Below are 20,105 nucleotides of genomic sequence, written 5' to 3' on the forward strand. Positions count from 1 at the left end.
CCCACTTAATCCTCCAAAATGAAAGCAAACGAGGTAGATAAAAAAACCAAAACATTATTTTGGAGATACATATTTTTAGAAAATTGAAGCATTCAGCATTTCTTGGACGGTTTCTCAGCAGTAATTATTTCCCTTTCAGAGTAAATATGTGCACAGAGGAAATAGGGTTTGGAGCCCAGATCAGACAGAAGCGCTGAGGGCCCATGCAGAGCAGCAGAGCGTCCGGGTCGCACCGGTTCCCGATCTGGACTGTGAACCTGCAGAGGGTGTGGCCACCAGCCTCTCTCCCAACCCACCCACCAGCCCCTGCCAGCTCTGCTGGGTTCACGCCCACCCTCTCCATGTTTGCTCTAGAACGGCCCGTGTTGTGTGGCCAGTTCACTAGTGCTGCTGCTTCTCAGGCTGAATAGAGAGCAAGTCCTGGAAAGTGAACAGAAGCCTAAAAGGGCTTTTCTTACTCCAGTGTGTTCAGGACACGGCAAACAAAACAATTCCCTTGGATTCAAGCGACAGATAGATCATGTGAGTCCCTTCATCCAACAGGACACCCGTGTACCAACCCCGCCTGAGTTTCAGAGGGAGCCAGGAGGTCAGGATCGCCTGCAAGGCCCGACAGTGCGGTGCAACGACAGCCCTCCTGAGGGCAAGGTCACTCGAGCGTCTGAGCGGCCCATGCTTCTGAGAGCACAGAAGCTGGCCGTGCTCCTGGGGTAGGGAACCCAGCTGCAGCTCCAGCAGGAGCCACGCTCACCAGAGCAGGGAAGAGCGCCGGCCTGGAGAGCCGAGAAGCTTCCTCCTCGAGCCTCGTTACACACAGGAGAGACAGAAGGCCCAGGGCGTACATGGTCACCCTTCTGGTGAGGGCACATTCCACTTTTCCCAGTCTGATGGCAGGTGTGATTCACAGTGACCTTGCACATGTTTTACCTTGAGTTTCACAAACTCAACTCTGCCTCTGGGCTCTGTGACTCGGCACCTCAGGCCCAATGCAGGGACGTCCCAGCTGCTCTGCTCAAGGCCACCCAGTCACAGGCTCCCTCCCTGGTCCTGGCACCCTTGCGTCCTCTGGGGAGTCTTCAACAGAAACTCGTTCCTTGGCTTGGGTGCTAAGCCAGGTGCTAGGGATGGAGAGCTGAGCCCTGCCATATGACAAGTCAGAGGGCAGAGGGCGTGAGCAGCGGACAGGAGAATGGGCTGAGGCCCCTCAGAGGAGGACCTGTCCCTCTGCTGACCGGTCACGCAAACACAGCTCAAGTCTGTCCCACGTCATCAATGCTAAAAACTGGACACAGCGGCTAGTTTTAAACTGAAAACCGTCCTGTCCACTCCCTCCACCCAAACCCAGTGGGCTGCCCTTGGCCCTTGGGCATGTGCTTGTGCCCCACACCACTCCTGTCGTGGCCCTGGGCTATTCAGCCTCACTGCCAGGCGGCCACAGCCGCTTCTCCTGCTGCCTGACTTCCTCGGGCTACGCCTTCCAGGTTCTCTGGGGCCAGACTTCGCTGCTCGGCACTGGAGTGTTCCTTTGTTGTTGCTACAGACACCCTGCAAGCCACCCCTTGCGACCACTGAGCTGTTCTCAACTACTTCTTTGGGACCAAGTCCTCACAGAAGTGGTGGGTTTCAGGACGTCTCATCACTCACTCATTCATCCATTCGCTTAACAGTATTTCGGGATGCCTACTGGGGTCAGGTGCTACAGGACACTGATGGACATCCCAAGGCGCCTGCATCCTAGCTGGACCAAGGGAGGGGCTGGGCCCTGTGCAGCACCCGGCTGGAAAGGGAGGTTCCGGGGGCTGTTCAGAGAACACGAAAGAATGCCGGGGATCGTGCCAGGGGAGGGTGGGGCGGCTCACCGCTCTCCAACGCTTTCTAGCTCTTTGATTGGGCACCAGTCTCTAGAATCTAAGCAGTGAGCCCGTAACAAGTCCGGGACAGCTCTGCCAGCGCAGTCGAAGGCCCCACTTTGAGCCACTTTGGCGCCAGGGCAAACACGTGGCAGAGCAGCTGGCCACGGCCCCCCGCGCTCGGGAACCCACCTGACTGGCACCGCCCTCTCGATGTTCTGCTGCAGCTCCTGGATCTCTTCCTGGACCTGCTGGGGCTTTGTGAAGTGACCCAGGAAGTTGAAGTAATCTTCTGCATAGGGCCGGTGGACGGAGGGTGAGTAGCGAAGACCCAGCTTCTGTAAAAACTCCTGGTAGGTGATGTGCCCTCTTCCCTCAGTGTCGTAGCTTTAAAAAGGAAAAGAAAAGCTGTCATCAGCTGCCCCAGAGGTGTGCTGGTGCTCAGGGCTGGGCAGCCTGGGAAGAGTCCCCTCTGCCGCCTCACCACCGTAGCGGGCCCGGGGACAGGCCCCGGCCTGCTCTGTAGCAGCACCTGCCAGGCCCTAGGTGGCCTGAGGGCACATCAGAGTAAAAGGCCCTGCTCGAGTTCAGCGGAAGGATGGCCAGTTGTCACCCACCCCAAGAGAAGTCAGGCCCTGTCACACTGGGGGGCACAGCGTGGTCACAGAACACTCATGCTGACCCCTCCGTACCTTCAACAGGCCTGAAGCTCTTCACGGAGCACCTACACGTGAAAGGAACCACGCCGAGGGTTAGGGACGGCCCCTCAAAAATATGTCCCATCCTAAAACTCCAACGAACAGATGCCATTCGATTCCAGGACGGGAATCCCGTCTCCTCCTTGAGGAGACGCCGATCACCTGCACCCAACAAGGGACTGCGGGAAGGCCAGGTGTGACGGGTGTGGTGCGTTTTATGTCACTTTCTATTCCTGAGACTTTCCTGAATTATAATTCATTAAAGAGGCTTCACCCCCAATGTTACTCACATACTATAGAATTACTTCAATAAAAATTTTAAGGCAAATTACCAATTTTCCTTAAAGGAAAAAAAAAAGCATTTATTTTTATAGAAAAACCCTCATCTAATTGATAAAATGGTGCTTGCAGACGTGACTTTTCCAAAAAACTCAGAGCTACGAGGAACAAGACCTGCAGTTCATGGATCCCGTGAGCTGGTTTTTCGTGGGATCCTGCTTGGGACTGCCTGAGCCTCCTCAGGCAGCCTCTCTCCCCACACTAACTGCCGGCTCCTGTGGGACAGTCCCCACGGTCACCTGGACACACTGAGCCCTGGACAAAGAGAATGCAGGCATTTTCCCGAGTTCTTGTCCTCAGGGGTGGCATGGCTGGAGAAGAGGGTAAGCAGCCTGGTGCCTGCTGCGCACTCAGTGTGCGAACGTGCAGCAGAGACCAGGGGCTGGAAGGCTGCCTGCGCCCCCGGGGATGCCTTCCCCTGGGTGGAGGCCGTGCGGGGCGGCGGGCCTGGGGCCGCTGGCGAGGCGGACAGGCTCTGGCTCAGTCCTTGGGGAGCAGCGAGGGCACGCCTGGTCCCTCAAGACCTCTCCAGGGTCTGTGCTTGCACGAGCCCCTCCCTGCAACCCACAGGAGGACCATTCTGCCTTTATTCTGGGTTTTGCTTCTGAAACAAAGGGAGCTGGCAGAGCCCACTTCTGAGGCATCTGCTGGGGCACACAGTGGCAACGCCCCAGGCAGGGCCTCAAGGGCAGTGGCTCCAGCCAGGGGTGTCCCACCTGCTGGTGGCAAGTCAGCTGCTGAAAGCGCTGGTCTGGTGCCACCAGGATGAGATAACAGGGAGACCTCGCAGGACCGCTCTCATTAGCTCCCCATTCCTCCAGGGGGTTCTGACAGTGGCCCAGGGCCAGCCCTGACAGACAGCCCCCAGCTGGCCGGGGGAGGCCTCTCTCCTCCTAGTTGAGGCTAGACACCACGCATTGATCAAGTCTCAACACCTAGTACAGTCTGGACCCCCTGAGCTCCTCCAGCTGGAGAGGAGGGCTGGGTAGCACACTGGCGCTGGGCCAGGGTCTGAGACACCATGAGCACAGGGGCTCCGCCACTGGCCTGCTCCTCCTCCAGTGCAGGTCCTACCTCCCTGGGTACTGCAAGCTTCCTGAGGGGCCACCTGTCCTACTGTCTTCACCACTCACGGGGCCCAGTGATTTAGCTCTGCATAAGCTTACTGTCCTGCCATGGAGCCACAGGGGAGGTGGTGTCCTCCCAGGGCACCCACTCTCCTGCGGTGGCGCTCCCGAGAGTGCCAGCTCCCTGCTGTAAATCATGACACTTGAACTGAATGAAAAGGCACTTCTTAATTACTTCATTAATAAAGATCATAAACATTCTCTTCTCATCACAAGAAAACAGAAGACCAGATTGCACAATTGCAACTAAAATATTGTTATGAATGTGAATAATAAGAGAGTTAATTCAGCTTACATAACCTCACCCTTCATTATATAATCCTTTGTGTAACATTAAAAAAAAAATCAACTTGCCTATAAAGGTTGCATTTTAAAATGGTTCAGCAACAGATGTGCCAGGAAAAGCGTGCGCATGAACAGAGGCCCCTGAACACTCCGTGTGCACACAGCAGCGGCCACCCCTTCGTGGTCTGATCGGGCTACTCTACCCATGCATCGTGCACATGGCAGTTCCCTTGTCCACGCGATCTGGACACGTCCGCGCTGTGCCTTGCTTGGCTGAGGAAGCCTCAGTCCTTCACGCTCAGTTGCAGATGGTTGATTCTCACGTGCACTTCAGAAGTACCTTTGAACACCACTGCCACAGAGGTAACTGGCACGATCAGGGGCACGGGACAAGGCCCGCTGCTGACCCAGTCATGCTGCAGAGGTGGACGTGGCACCCAGTGCAGCTGGGACATCAAACAGCCGTTCTTCAGAAGGGAAGTGACTAACACCTAAGGTGGCCCGTGGGCACATTCAACAAGTCCTTGTCCATCACTGAAGGGTGGACGCAGTCTTCTCCAGTCTCCATCTAGGGCCAAAATCCTTCCTTTCTTTTCCCAACAAGTGGTGGTCTAGCCTTAGACAAAGCCATACCAAAGACTGGTCTAGCCTTAGACGGAGCAATGCCAGAGATGAGAAACTCACTACCTCAGAGACGGCCCATTAGCATTCTAGACAACTGGACCCCTGGCCAGCATATCTGCAAGGACAGCCTCCTGCAGACGCGGGACCCTACAGCTTGGCCGTGGTCACAGCGCATGCAATCTTCCCTTTGCCACACTAAGGAGCTTGCTCACTCGACCTCTCCCAACTTTACTGTCGCCAGATGTGCCTTTCCAGTGACCACCAGCCAGTTGCTGCATGTTGCTCCGGACGCGGCCTTGCTTCCTGTTAACCAAAAGCTGGAAGTCCTCTCCTCACAGAGCTGCATCTGGGCTCCTCTCCATATCTGTGGGTGCTGACACACGCAGCTTGCTATGGACCTCAAGGGTGGACCTGACCCACACGTCCAGACACACGTGGACTAGTGGCTCCCTGCGGGCTGTATGGCTGGCTGGTTTGCAGGCCTGGCGACCTGCGCTGCGACTCTGGGTCACTGCCTTGTTGTGGGCTTCTCCTTGGTACGTTTTTATAGCACACCCTCTTTGGGCCACCAGACACCCCAGGGAGCCACCTGCACTGCTGTGTTGGGCCCAGCCTGGCTCCCTGTTGTTAGGGCGACTGGAGGAGGCTCCCGCTGCCTTGACAACCCACCGTGGCCAGCAGGCCCTGCCCGAGGCTCAGCCCGCAGCCCCGCCTGCTATGGAAGCAGTGGCCGTCATTACCAGCAAGCGCGGGGAACAAACCAGGAGGAAGAGGAAGACGAGCAACTGATGTCATGTCAACGTGCAGAACAAGGGAGACCAGAACACACCACGCAGCTCCCTTTCCCACCTCCACAGAGCGAAGCGGGGCTGACAGCTGCTGCAGATATTCTCTTCCTTTATGCTTTTCTCAATTTTTTTTTTTTTTTTGGTCTTCAAAAATGAGTATGCAGTTGCAGTACAACCAGGGTCAAATTTGTATTTTCATTTTGCTACAGGTCTTTATGCTTCCAGGTGCCAGGCAATCCAGAACCAACCCATGGGATGGACAGCCAAAGCTCAGGGCCCTGTGGTCATTCTGGGACAAGGTGCAGGGGCCTGCTCCCAGCACAGCTCTGCAGTGTGGGCCGCTTGGCCGCTTGGGCAGTCTCTGCATGTCTGCACCCCAAGAGCACCTGCTCTCCTCATGCAACCTCTTCTCTGGGCCACTAAAGGCTGATTCTCACCTGAACCTCTGGCCAGCCCTGCTCCTTCCAGTTCCCCTGGCACAAGCCAGCACAGATGCAGCCTCCTCCTGTTTGGACCCTGACCGCTGCTCACTCCCCTCTGGTCCTCAGAATTGCCGCCTGCCACTCACCTGCTCCCTGCAGCCAGGTGATCTTCTAGAGTGTTTTTCTGCCAAGCCCCTGGCCCTCAGGACCCGGTCCCCTGACTTGGCTTCATGATGGGCTCCGCTCCTCTCTGACGTGCTCTGCCGTCTGCTGGTGGCGCCCCTCCCTGGCTCTGGGGGTGTTCGCCTGGAGGTTCCTGGCCTGTGCTTGTCCTTCCTCATCCTCTGAGCCACCACCCAGCTGCTCCACGGAGCTCTGCCTGTGGCATGGCCAGATGAAGGCAGAGCTGCGTGGTTCCCAGTGCCACCCCCAGCCGGGGCAGTGGCCATGGTTCCTGTGTGGCACTGGGCTGAGATTCTACCATCTGCCATGGCAGCACTGGTGGCACCTGGCTGGGCTGGGACAGGGGCTCTGGTCAGGGAGTGGCAGCTTCGTGATCCAGGAGACACCCTGCTGCCCCATGGGCTCGTGGCCCCGTGGGCACCTCCCTCCTTTGCTGTGCCAGCGCCACACAGTGGTTCCTGGTCCCTGAGCAACGCCCCAGTCTCCTCGACCTCCAGACCTCCATACCTTCACCCTCGTTCACTGCAGGAAACCCCACTTCCCGCCTTCCCACTGGACACTGAGGAATCCGCTCCTGGGCCTTCCTCTGCCTTGAACGCTCCTCTTCACGTGGCAGATGCCACTCTGAGTCCCCCATCTCTGTCACTTCTTCCTCTTGGCCGCATAGGCAGACTGCTCCTCCCCGCCTTCCCTGCAGACTGTGCAGCCGCCAACAGCACAGGGCAAAGTGATGACCGCCTCCCAGGCCCAGCCTCACACGCTGGCCACGTTCTCCGCTAGCTCCGCCCCTCTTGGCAGTTTAAAAGCCATGTTACAAATTTCAGTTTTATAAGATGGAAAAAGCGACGGAGTGAGATGGCAGGTGGTTGGTTGCACAACGTTGTGAAAGCACTGAAGGCCACAGAACTGCACGCTTTCACACGCCTAAGATGGGCCAGGCAAGGTAGAGCAGGCCTGCTACCCAGCCACTTGGGAGGCTTAGGCAGGAGGATTGCAAGTGTGAGGCCGCCTCAGCAACTAAATAAGGACCTAAACACTTAGTGAGACCCTCTCTCAAAATAAATAAATAAATAAATAAAAATAAAAATATAAAGGGCCAGGGATGTGGTTCAGTGGTAAAGCGCCTCTGGGTTCAATTCCCAGTGTCCTAATAATAATAATAATAAAATGCTGGATGGTGAATTTTACATTATATGTATTTTAGCGCACACACACACACACACACACACACACACCCAAAAAAGGTGGGGTGATTTACAAAACCCCAAATCAATACAAATTTAATTTGATTCTTGAAATGCAGACAAAGTGTGATGTCCTTTTCAGGAAGTAGTCCATCTAAAATTAAAATAATAGATGCTATAATTTACAAAACATCCTGGTAACTGCCTTATTGAACTAGGGGGCTGAGAAACAAAAGCAGGGGCAGGACTGTGGGGCGGACTGGGCCGCGGGAGCCGCTCCTGGCAGCAGCCAGGGTTCCCGCGGGAGGGCGGGAGAAGGGCCCAGGCCCAGCGTCGCTGCTGTCCTCATCCTCTCTCTGCTCAACTAATTGATTTTGTTATAAGAAAAAATCATGAAGAACGTAGAGACCCAGCGTATCAGCACTCATGCCTGAGGCTGCGACTGTCCCGAGGACACGGCACACGATCTCCAAGTGACTTTTCTTAAGACACTATTAAGAGGAAACCCTCTGCTCTTTATTCACCTTGGTCTTCCCATGGAGCCACATGGCGAGGGGACATTGGGTTATGGTGCGCCAGCACTGTGCTGCCCTGGTCACCTACTACCCAGCCCAGCCTGGTGGCATCCCCAGGGGTAGGGAGAAGAGTGACGCCCAGAGAAGTCAAGTAATTGGGCAGGGGCCACACAGCTGGAAGTGGGGTCAGGCCCACACGCTGGCTGCAGAACGGTCGCTCTGAACCGCTCAGCATCTGCGGTGTAAGGCCACGACCATGACCGTTTTCAACACGGGTAAAATCTACATTTCATGGTGATGTTCACAGAGTGTAAGAAACCACATCGAACGCAACGGGGTCCACTACCAAGGAACGGCCACAGGTCCCGTCCCCTCTGGAGAGGCCCGTGTACGCACGGTTACGTTCTGCGAGGGAACCTGGTGGGGGACAGTGACTCCCTCACCTCTTGCTCCCAAAGCTGGCGCCTGCTTGGTGCCCTCCAGTTCCCGACAGAGGCGGCAGCTCCGAGGCTCGTGCCCCAACCCGTGCAGCCAGACAGGCGCCTGACGCACGGCCCGGGCCACGGCCCTGTGCCCGCCACAGCCTCGCTCGAGTTTCATGGTTCCCGAACTCGGCCAGTGGTGCCCGGAACCCTGACAGCGAGGGGGCTGGCCTTCCTTTCCCTTCTGCCACCAGGCCTGGGCCACTGCCCAGGTCAGGCAGTCCTCTACTCAAAATATCCCCTGCCTCCATCTAGATCCCTGAATCTGCCACCAGGTCACCTCTGTCATCACCACTGCTGACCCTGCCGGCTTCCAGTGTCCCCGCCTGACTTGCTCTCTGTCAGGGCTGGTCTTTAAAAACAAAGGATTTGGCGAGAACGTCAGCGGCTCTTCCAAATCAGACACAAAGCAGCCCCCAGTTCTGAACCCGGCCGACATTCAGCCTTCACCATGAACAGAGGAAAGCGAACGAGGCTTGACCCCTCCATGTGCTTGGCTCCTGGGCGGACGTGGGGCACTGGCACATACCCCGGGGGACGCAGGTGGAAACTCACATATAACGAGGGAGGAAGCGAGTCAAAGGTGGATCCAAAACACCCGCATTGTCGGGCGCTGGGAACTGAGCTGTGTACACAGGGAACACCGAGAGTGGAGCCTGACCCCAAATGGCTCCACCTGAAATGCACTCTGAGAAGCAGCACTGCATCGCGTCCACTTCCAGCTCAGGCAGCCTTTGGGAAGTCACCCCAAGTTTTCAAAAGTTTGGTTATTTCTTCCAACAAGTCACCTGCTTACAGAACAGCCAAGCACCCCACGGTCCCATCTTCAGGCTCCGGGGGAGCGGCTTTCCCCTCCATTGCCTCGCCGCAGGGAGTGGCGGCAGGGTCAGGCTGCAGAGTGACTCACCTCGCTGGCAGGGAGGGCCAGGGCTGCACCCTGGGCCCTGGGCCTGCAGACCTCGTGAGTCCGGCATTGCTGGTCAGGGTACCCCGCTCTCTGCATTCCCGAAGGCTGGCCTGGCCCCCCAGCTGCCTTCCATGGGAAATGAGGACAAGGCCATGGGACACAGGACCCACGCAACCGGCAGGAACCATAGCGAACCCAACTTCCTTTGTATGGATGTCGTGGTAGCAAGTGACCCCAGACCATCGAAACAGAACCGGCCAGCCTTCAGGCGCCGCTTACCTTTGCCAAAGCTTCTCAAATTCTCTCGGTGTGAGGGGAATGTCAAACCCGTAGAGCGCATTCTTTATGTCCCTGCGTCGAAGAATGCCATTACCCTCGTTGTCCGTTTCTATGAAATTCTGCAAACACGAGAAGGTGGCCTTTAGGAATGGAAGTTGTCCATGGTGACGTAAGGATTTTCAAGGATCAATTTCTGCCACAAGCTGAGGTATTTCTCTTCCCATCCACCTACTTCCCTTTTAATCTAAGTTTCAGATATCCTCATAGATCCCATAAAAAAAGGGGAAGAGTGAACAGGAACAAGGCTGATTGTGGAAGAGGGCTGTTTCTGAGTAAATGGTGATCTTTGTCACAAGACCTGGAATTTGTTCTGAACAACCACTTGGGTCCACAGAGAATGGGAATAAGGGTCAACCAGGTCCTGGGAAGGGAGGCTGAGGGTTGTGACCTCAACAATGCAGCCCTGGGACTAAATCTGTAAATGACACCTAAGACCTCCACGTAGAGGGGCTAAAGCTTTACTGAAAGATAGTAAAGGTGGTCAAAAAAGTGAAGATGCACTATGTTCATGAATCAGAAGATTCTGGAATAGGAAAGATGCCATTTTCTCCAAACATCCCAATAGATTTTTTTTTTCCTAATGGAATGTGGCAAACTGATTAAAACATTCTTGAAGAACAAGGTAGAGGGAATTGCCACCAGTTAATGAAGATGCACCAGCAAGTTACAGTGGCCTTGGTGCTGGGACAGACAAACTGACTAATGGAACAGAACAAGGCACCAGAGAACCAGTGAGTTGGGGGCAAGACAGTGGGGAGGACAGGCTACAGGGAAATGGGAGGACACCAGAAAGGCCATTCGAAAGACAGGAAATGGTATTCTGGTCTCACAGCACACACGAGTGTCCAGTCCAGAGCCCCGGCGCCCAGTGTGAAAGCCAAATGGGCAAGTGCCTAGAAGAGACTGAGAGCACATCCTAGGCCTTCCCTGGGGACAGGATTTCTTAATCAAGGCCTACAGGGAAAGGTTGATAACTGTGACCACATATTTGCCAAAGGTCACCAGATAGAAAGCACAGAAACAGGGCACAAGCTGGAAGAGGACATTTGTGTCAGAGATCACACAGGGAAGAGGAGTACCCAGGGCTGTGAGGCTCGGGAGCAGAGCGTTCACCCACACATGCGGGGCCCTGGGTCCCGCCCCCCCTGCACACACACACACACACACACACACACACACACACGGTATCCAGATCACCAGTGGGCTTGGGCTGAGACGGGGGGAGGACAAGCCACTGCCCAGTAAGAAAAAGACAGCTTAGTGTGAAGACTATAAACGGTCTTGAACAAGCACCCTGCAACAAAGAAAACCTGACTAATGAACAAACAAATGAAAAGATGCTTAACCTCACTGATAACCAATAAAATGCTAATGAAAACTGCAATCAGATCCCATCACACATCCACTAGAGTGGAAAATATTAAGTCTGAAGGGCCCCAGCGCTACAGGGAAGGGCGGAGTCTGGGTGAGAGAGCCTCAGGGTCCACAGGCCAAGCCTGCTTACTGTCGGATCCCTCACAGGAAAGGCGCTGACTCCCAGCCAGAGATGCTTACAGTATTCTTTTCCTACGTCTGGATAGTGGTTCAATGGTGACCACCTTACATTTATTTCTATTACACACGTGCATTTTATATATTCCACAGTAGAGTCACAATTCAAAAACAAACTTTAAAAAATTAATTCAAGAGGATTCCAAAGTCCCTTTAAAAACACATAGCGGGGGCTGGGGCTGCAGCTCACATGTGTGAGGCACTGGGTTCCATCCTCAGCACCACATAAAAATTGAATAAATAAAATAAAGGTACTGTGTCCATCTACAACTAGAAATATTTTTAAAAAAGCAGGTCTGGAATATAAAAATCTTAGAAATCACCATTCTGTCTTAACAACTTGTAAACATCTGAGCAAATTGAAAAATCAACAGCTCTTCTTCGATTCATGAGAGAAGTGAGGTCACAGGTCAAATACAGCTTCTAACTGCAGAGACATTTGGGAGTACAGAAAATCACAACTTGCTGCAGCAGATGACTGTGAGCATGGACCTCCACAGAACCAGGAAGACGGAGCAGAAAGAAGACCTCTGCTCACTCCCAGACCAGCGTCACACTAACACCACACCAGACAAAGCACTACGAGGAAAGAGAACTACATACCAACATCACTCCACGCAGGTGTAAATATCTTCAACAAAATGTTAGCAGACTGCATCCAACAACGTACAAAGTGACATAGCTTGAACCAGGTGTACAAGGCTGGTTCAACATTTCAAAATCCATTAACATAATCCCTCACAATAATGGAGAAAAGAAGACAAATCACATGGTCCTGCCTATAAAACACCTGCAGCTAACACCACACCCACCAACAAGAAGCCAGAAGCTTTCCCACCAAGATCAGGAATGAGACGAGAATCCCTGTCACCGCTGCTTTTCAACACTGTCCTGCAAATCCTAGCTAAGACGGTAAGATAAGGGAAATTAAAGGTACGCAGATTGGGAAGGAAGAAATAGAGCTGTCATTGTTCACAGATGACATGATAGTCTATGAAGAAAATACAGAAGAAATGGCAAAAGAAAACTCCTGTAACTAATAAACAATTAACCAATGTTGCAGGATACAAGGTTAATATACAAAAGTCAATCACTTTCCTATACAGGCACAATGAACAACTGAAATTTGAGATTAAAACACAAAACCCTTTACATTAGAACCCCCCAGGATGAAATGCTTAGGTAAAAATTTAACAAAATCTGTACAATATCTGTATGAAAGAAACCAGAGAACTAAATAAATGGAGAGATGCTCCTATGGATAGGAAGTCTCAATGTCACCACAATGTCAGTTCTTCCCAACTTAATCTATAGTTTCAACACAGTCCCAATTAAAACCCCAGAAAGTTATTTTATGGATCAACCAATTGACTTTAAAGTTATATGGAGAGGCAAAAGATCCAGAACAGCTAATGCAATGCTGAAGAGGAAGACCAGAGCTGGAGCGTGAACAGTGTACAACTTTGAGATGCGCTACAAAGCTGCAACCATCAGGATAGTGTGGTATCACCAAAAAAACAAGTTGGTCATGCAATCAAATGGAGAGCTCAGGGTCAGACTCTTGGTCCTTGACAAAGCGGCAAAGGCACAACAATGGAGAAAAGAATCTTCTAAGCAAGTGGTGCTGGAACCACGGGACACTACGACCTTACACCCCCTATGAAAAATGACTCAGAAGGGGCCATGGCCTAACTTTAAAGCACAAAATCATAAAACACCTAAGAAATAACAGATGAAAAATATCAGTGAAAACCTAGGTGATACTAAGTTTGGCAATAACTTTGAAAAAGATATAATACATGAAGAAGAATTGATAAGTTAGACTTTATTAAAATTAAAAGCTTCTGCCCTGTGAAAGATACTGTCAAGAAATGAAAATCAAACCACAGACTTAGGAGGAAATATTTGCGACAGACCTTATCTAATACAGGACTATTATCCACACTATCCAAAGAACTCTTAAACCTCAATAATGAGAAAACAATCCAACTTAAAAAATGGGCTAAGAACTTAACAAATGTCTCACTGAAAAGATATAAAGATGATAGGTCAGCACATGAAAAGATGCTCACTTCATATGTCATCAGGGAAATAGAAACTAAAACAAGAATGGGGGGGCCACCATGAGCCTATCAGAATGGCCAAATCCACAACACTCCCAATGCAGGTTGCTAGCAGTGATGTGAGCAGCAGGAGCCTCCATCAGGGCCAGAGACAAGGACTGCCAGCCACTGGCCACTCTCCAGCAGCCTGCTCATCGTGCCAAGTTTTTCATTGCATTGATCTCTGCTGAGAATAATTGGCTTTATTGTTCATGGACTGTCCCCTCCACTGGTCTGTGAGGACTATGGGGCAAGGATCAGACTGATCTTGGTTAGCACTGAGTCCAGGTGCAAAGTCAGTATGTGCTGAATGAATCAAATGGAAGGGTGAGGCTGGGCAGGTCCCTGGGGCTGGTTCTCAGAGTCCCTGGGTTCTACAGGACAGCAGCAGCAGCATATGGGGCAGGAGGCTGGTCTGGCCTGCATTACAGGGACAGGAAGAGAGGAACAGCTATGTGTGTTGGGGCAGGGGTGCATACTACTCTGAGAAGAAAGGCTGACTTCAGAGAAAGGGGGCTCAGAACTGGATGAGCTGGCAGAGAGGTGGGGAAGGTGGGGTCTGATAGCATGTCTCTCTCTCTTCCCAGCTGGTGTGCCCTGAAGTTTCTAGCCTAGATCCTGCCCCATGCTCCTTGGTCTACAGGGCAGCTCTGAAAAGCTGGCTCTGCCTCTGTGGGCCATGCAGAGCTTTGTTCTGTGACTCGGTGGCCTGGCCAGCAGTACAGCCAGTTCACATCACTGAGGACAGGGCTTAGGAGAGGCAGTAGTGGGCATGTGAAGGGACCTAACAGACAGAACTTCATATTGGGCACAGGTCTAGACAGAGCAAACAAAGGAGACCAGCAATGAAGCAAAGTGGAGACGTTCGTCAGGGCGATGTGAAATACTTTCATCATGCAGTTTAAAAATACCTTTGGAGTGAAGTGATTGTGTCCTTGTGCAATACAAGATGGCGACTCCACATCCCCTATTCTGGATGAACCTAGTTTTGTCCATTCAGTTCTAGAATCCTACAGGTATAGCTGTCGTTGTCACTGTCCGATTACACATCCTCAACTCCAAACCATAACCACAATTTGTATGATTGCACATGGAGGGTATTTGCCCTATAAAAGTGCTTCCTATAATTTTGGCAAGGCAGGAAGAAATAACTCTTTAAAATGCAAGCTTATAATTGTGCAAAATTAGGTATGACAGCTTCTCACATTTTTCATTTAAATTTTTAATTCTTATCAAGCCTGAAATAACACCATGAATTTCCCCCATGTAACTCCTACAATTACTCATCTTTCTAAATATCAGTTGACCTTGAAAGTCAGAATTTAGTTTAGAAAAGTCTTAAAGACTTCAAGATGGCCCGCATCACTCATCTGCTTCTCCATGAGGCACAGCCAAAATGACAGTGCCAAGGACTGAGCGCAGGACTTCCACACACTGGGCCAAGGAATTGCGCCTGCCTGCAGTCTCAACCTAGTCCTGCTCAAACTTTGGCAGATATTTCAACTTAAAGAATGGGGGACAAAAGCCCCCAGCCAGTGACCTGTACCCAGTAGACAGGGCTAGGAGTGTCTGACATCCTGCTCCTGGACAGTCACCCTCACGGTAACAGCAGAGAGCCACAGCACAACCCTTGTGGACACCACATAACGTTGAGGGTCCTCAACATCAGCCACTCCCACACCCTGCAGAACTGCACATCACTGTCAGGATGGATGTGAGTGCCACAGCGGGGAGTGGTGACCCCAGCCCCACCTCTTCACACGGAACACCAGGAACTACACCCGTGTCTAAACAGAAGCCAAGAGCTTCCGGTTCCTTATCACGATTAGAGAAACCAGTATCGGAATCTCTTTTGAGTAACACAGCCAATATCAACAGTGTCCTTGAAAACCCCACCACCCAACAGGGTCCTCCACACTTATCACAGGAGGAGCCACAGAGGGTGCACCCCAAACACTCTTCTGCTTCACACCTCCCTGTGTTACCAGAGGGACCCCACTCCTGTGGGACTCCAATATGGTACACATGGTGTCGAAACCCACTAATCAGAGTCACAAGAGCCAGAGGAAGATTACACATAACTGGAATCAATTCAACCCATACAACAAACTGATACCCCAGGACACATGGTCAACAGAAAGCCACTTCCTAAGAAGGCCCTTGCATAAGAATGAAGAGAGAGCCATCCCAAAAGATGCATAAATACCAACACAGAAATACAAGAAATATGAGAAAGCAAGGTGATATGACTCCTCAAGTTCACATTCCTAGAGTAACAGATTCCAAAGATACAGAAGAGAGTGAAATGTTGGAAAAAGAATTCAAAAGAGTGGGTTTAAACAGATTAATGAATTCCAAGAGAATACAGGTAAACACTTGACTGAATTAGGGAAGACAATGCAGGACACGAATGAGAAATTCAGTAAAAAGATGAGAAATTTTGAAAAAGAACCAAACAGAAATCTTGGAAATGAAAAGTTCAATAAGCCAGGTGAAAAACTCAGTTGAAAGTCTCACAACAGACTAGGTCAAGCAGAAGAAAGAGTATCAGAACTCAAAGACAATCGTCAAAGACAATTGTGACAAAACATCACATTCATAACAAATAAAGAAAAAAAGAAACAGGAAACAGAACCATTTTTTATGGAGCACCATAAAAGACCAAATAGTCACGTAACTGGCATACAGGCTGAAGGCACAGAAAACCTATTCAATGAATAACAGAAGAAAATTACCCAAATCTTGGGAAAGTCATGGACATCGAGGTATAGGAGGCACTCGAAACTCCAAATAGACATGACCAGAAAAGAACCTATCCACAGCATATAAATTATAGAACAAAGAATATTAGAATCTGCAAGAGAGCATCAAGTCGCATTCAAAGGCAAACCCATGAGATTAACAGAAGATTTCTCAACAGAAACCCCAAAGGCCAGGAGGGCATGAAACAATGTATTTCAGGTCCTGAAAGAAAATGACTACCAACCAAGATTGCTATGCTCAGAATTTAAAGAGAAATAAAGCCATTCCAAGATAAGCATAAACTGAAGGAATTCATGATGACTAGAGACCGCCATTAGGGAAGAGTGCCACACCCAGGAGAGGAAGAATGATACACACAATCATGACAGCGTATGAAACAACACATCTCACTAGAAGAGTAGGCATGCAAATGAAAAACAGGAAAGTATCAAAGGTTAACAATATAGTGAACCACCAAACCTCTAAGGTGAATAAGAGAGGAAGAAGCAAACCAAGAATATTCAAATGACCAGAAGAAAAACAAGAAAATGATCTGAACAAGAGCATGCCTTTCAATAACAACCAAATGTAAACGGTCTCATTCTGCAGTTCAACGACATAGACTAGCCGAATGGATTAAAACGCAAGGCACAACAATATGCTATGTACAGGAAACTCACCTCGCTGCAAAGACACACACAGACTTACAGTGAAAGGATAGAAAATAATACTCCATGCAAATAAAATCCAAAAGCAAGCAGGAATAGCTAGACTTATCTCTGACAAAACAGACTTTAAGACAAAATTGGAAGAGATAAAAAGGTCCACAAACATCAGCCAAGGGAAAAATTCATCAAGGAAATAGAAGGATTGTAAATGTATATGCACTGAATGTCAGAGAACTAATCTTATAAAACACACACTACTAGACATAAAGGGAGAGTCAGGTCCAAATACAACAATAGTGGGTGGATTCTATACTTCACCTCCATCAATAGACAAAAGTCAGCAAGGAAACATCAGTTTAAATTAAACGTAGGTCAAAGAACTTAACAGACATGTACAGGGACTTAACAGAGCTTTTCATTTAACAGCTGCAGAATACATACTTTTCATCGGCATGGAACTTTTTCCAAAATAGACCGTATTTCAGACTACAAAGCAAGTCTAATAATTTCAAAAATTGAAATAATTGATCTTATCTGATCACAGCAGAACTAAAATAGAAATCATCAGCAAGAGAAATTTCAGAAATTATACATGGAGACGACAACACACTACTGACTGAATGAACAGTGGGGTCACTGAAGAAGTGAGGGGAAATTTCAAAATTCCTTCAAAAAATTAAAATGTACTCACAACATATCAGAACTTCTAGGATACAGAGAAGTAGTACTAAGATGGAAGTTTAGAGCAATGAGTGCCTATAACAAAATAAGATAGATCTCAATTAAATAATCTAACAATGAATCTCAAGGACTCAGAAAAGCAAGAACAAACCAAACCCAAAAGTAGAAGGAAAGAAATAATAAAGATTAGAAATAAGTGAAATAGAGACTAAAAGAATAATACAAAGGATCAACAAAACAAAGAGTTGGTTCTTTGAAAAGATAAACAAAATTGACAAACCTTTAGTGAAACAAATCAAAAGGAAGCAAGAGAAGACTTGAATAAAAAAGAGGCTGGGGGTGTAGCCCAGTGGCAGAGCACTGGCCTAGCGCGTATGAGGCACTGGGTTCCATCCTTAGCACTGCACAAAGGCACGCTGTCCACCTACAACTACAAAAACAATTTTCAAAAGTTAGAACTGAAAAAGGGGACATTGCAACTGATAGCACTGAAAGTATTACTAGGGAATATTTTGAAAAACTATGTGCCAATAAATTGAAAAATTCCTGGATCCGTATGACCTAACAAAATTGAACACAGAGGATATAATAAACCCAAATAGATCAATAACAAGTAATGAGAATGAAACAGTAGCAAAAAAACTCCCAAAAAAGAAAAGGCCAGCACTTAATTTGTTCATGGCTGAATTTTACCAGAGTTTTAAAGAAGAATCAACACCAGTGCTCCTTAAACTAGTCCATAAAAAGGAAGAAACACTTCCAAACTCATTCTAAGTCAGTATTACCCAGCTACCAAACCCTGAGAAGGACATAACAAAAGAAAACTATAGCTTGATATCCCTGATAGCATGGATGCCAAAATTCCCAATAAAATACTTGCAAATCAAACTCATTAGCACATTAATCACGATCACACACCATGATTAAGTTGCTTCATTTCAGGGACGCAAGGATGGTTCTACACGTGCAAGTTGATAAACATAACACAGCACATAAAAAGAATATAAAGAATCACATGATCATCTCAATAGATGCAGGAGAAGCCTTTGATAAAATTCAACATCCCTTCATGATAAAACTCCTGAATAAACTAGGTGTAAGAGATCATAGCTCAACATAACAAAGGCTATTTATGACAGACCCATAGCCAACATCATACTGAATGAGTCCTTCAAACTGAAAGCATTTCCTCTAAGGTCAGAAATGAGACCAGAGTCCATCTCATCACTCTTGTATAATATGGTATTAGAAGTTTTAGACTAAGCAATTAAGCAAGAGAAAGAAACAAAAGGGATACAAGCAGGAAAGGCCAAGTCAAATTATCCCTGTTTTCTGATATGATTCTTTGTTCAGCAAAATTCCGAAGACTATACCAAAAGAGTTTTAGAACTGATAAGTAAATTCAGTAAAGTAGTAGAATACAAAATCAGCATATAAAAATCAGAAGTTTTTCTATATAACCAATAAAGAATTTGCTGAGAAAGAAATCAAGAATGTAATTTTGTTCACAATAGAGCCCCAGAACACACACACACACACACACACACACACACACACACACACACACACACACACACCCTAAGGAATAAACCTAACAAAAGATGTGAAAGACCTGTAGAGTGAAAATTACAAAACAAAGAAGAAAGAATCTGAAGAACACTAGAAGGTAGAATGACCGCCCATGTTCATGGATTGGGAGAACTAATGTTAAGATTGCCACACTACAGATTCAGTGCAGTCTCCCAGTTAAATACCAATGACCTGAACTGGAAAAAATTCTAGGTGGAAACCAAAAGACCCCAAATAACCACAGGAATCCTGAGCAAAAAGAGCAATGCTGAAGGTCTCACCCACTGGTTTCAAAACATACTGCAGAAAGCACACTTGTAACAAAAACAGCCCCCAAATAGGTGTGCAGACCAACGGAACAAAATAGAGGACCAGACAGAAATCACTGCATCTTCAGTCAAATGATTCTTGACAAAGGTGCCAAAAACATACATTGAATAAAGAATGGCATCTTTAGGAAATGGTGCTGGCACAACTGACATGCGCGTGGGGAAGACTGAAGCTTACCCCTCTCACCCTCTGCAAATCAACAACATGGATCAAGCCCCTTCACGTAAGTCGTGAAACTTGGAAACTACTAGAAGTAAACACAGGGGACACTTCAAGATCTTGGCATAGGCAGTGATTTCCTGGATAGGACTTCAATAGCTCAAGAAAAAAAGCAGGGGTTGAGAAATAAGATGACATCCAATTTAAAAACTTCTGCACAGCAAAGGAAACAGTTGACAGAGAAGAGAGAGCCTACAGAATAGGGAAAATCTTTGCCCGCTATTCATCTGACAGAGAATTAATATCCAGAATATATAAAGAATTCAAAAAACTAGCCAGGTGAAGTGGCATACACCTGTAATCCCAGCAGCTCAGGAGGCTGAGGCAGGAGGATCATGAGTTCAAAACCAGCCTTAGCAACTTAGCAAGGTCCTAAGTAACTTTGTGAGACCCTGTCTCCAAATAAAATATAAAAGGGGCTGGGGATGTGGCTCAATAGTCAAGCATCCCTGGGTTCAATCCTCAATACCAAAAAAAAAAAAAAAAAAACCAAAACCAAA

The 20,105-nt window shown here is 48.8% G+C and overlaps 1 protein-coding gene across 7 annotated transcripts in view; it reads right to left on the minus strand.

Annotated features, from left to right (window-relative positions):
* Window positions 1–20,105, minus strand: part of EFCAB6 (EF-hand calcium binding domain 6) — a 224,912-nt gene that overhangs the window by 42,170 nt on the left and 162,637 nt on the right. For all 7 annotated transcript variants that reach the window (XM_079143290.1, XM_079143288.1, XM_079143286.1 and 4 more), the window contains 2 exons: window positions 9,684–9,802; window positions 2,043–2,237 (listed from right to left, as the gene is read on the minus strand). In XM_079143290.1, coding sequence (XP_078999416.1) covers window positions 2,043–2,237; window positions 9,684–9,802 — 314 coding nt within the window. The remainder of the gene's footprint in view (window positions 1–2,042; window positions 2,238–9,683; window positions 9,803–20,105) is intronic.

The sequence above is a fragment of the Sciurus vulgaris genome, assembly GCF_902686455.1.
Source record: "Sciurus vulgaris genome assembly, chromosome: 5".
NCBI lineage: Eukaryota > Metazoa > Chordata > Mammalia > Rodentia > Sciuridae > Sciurus > Sciurus vulgaris.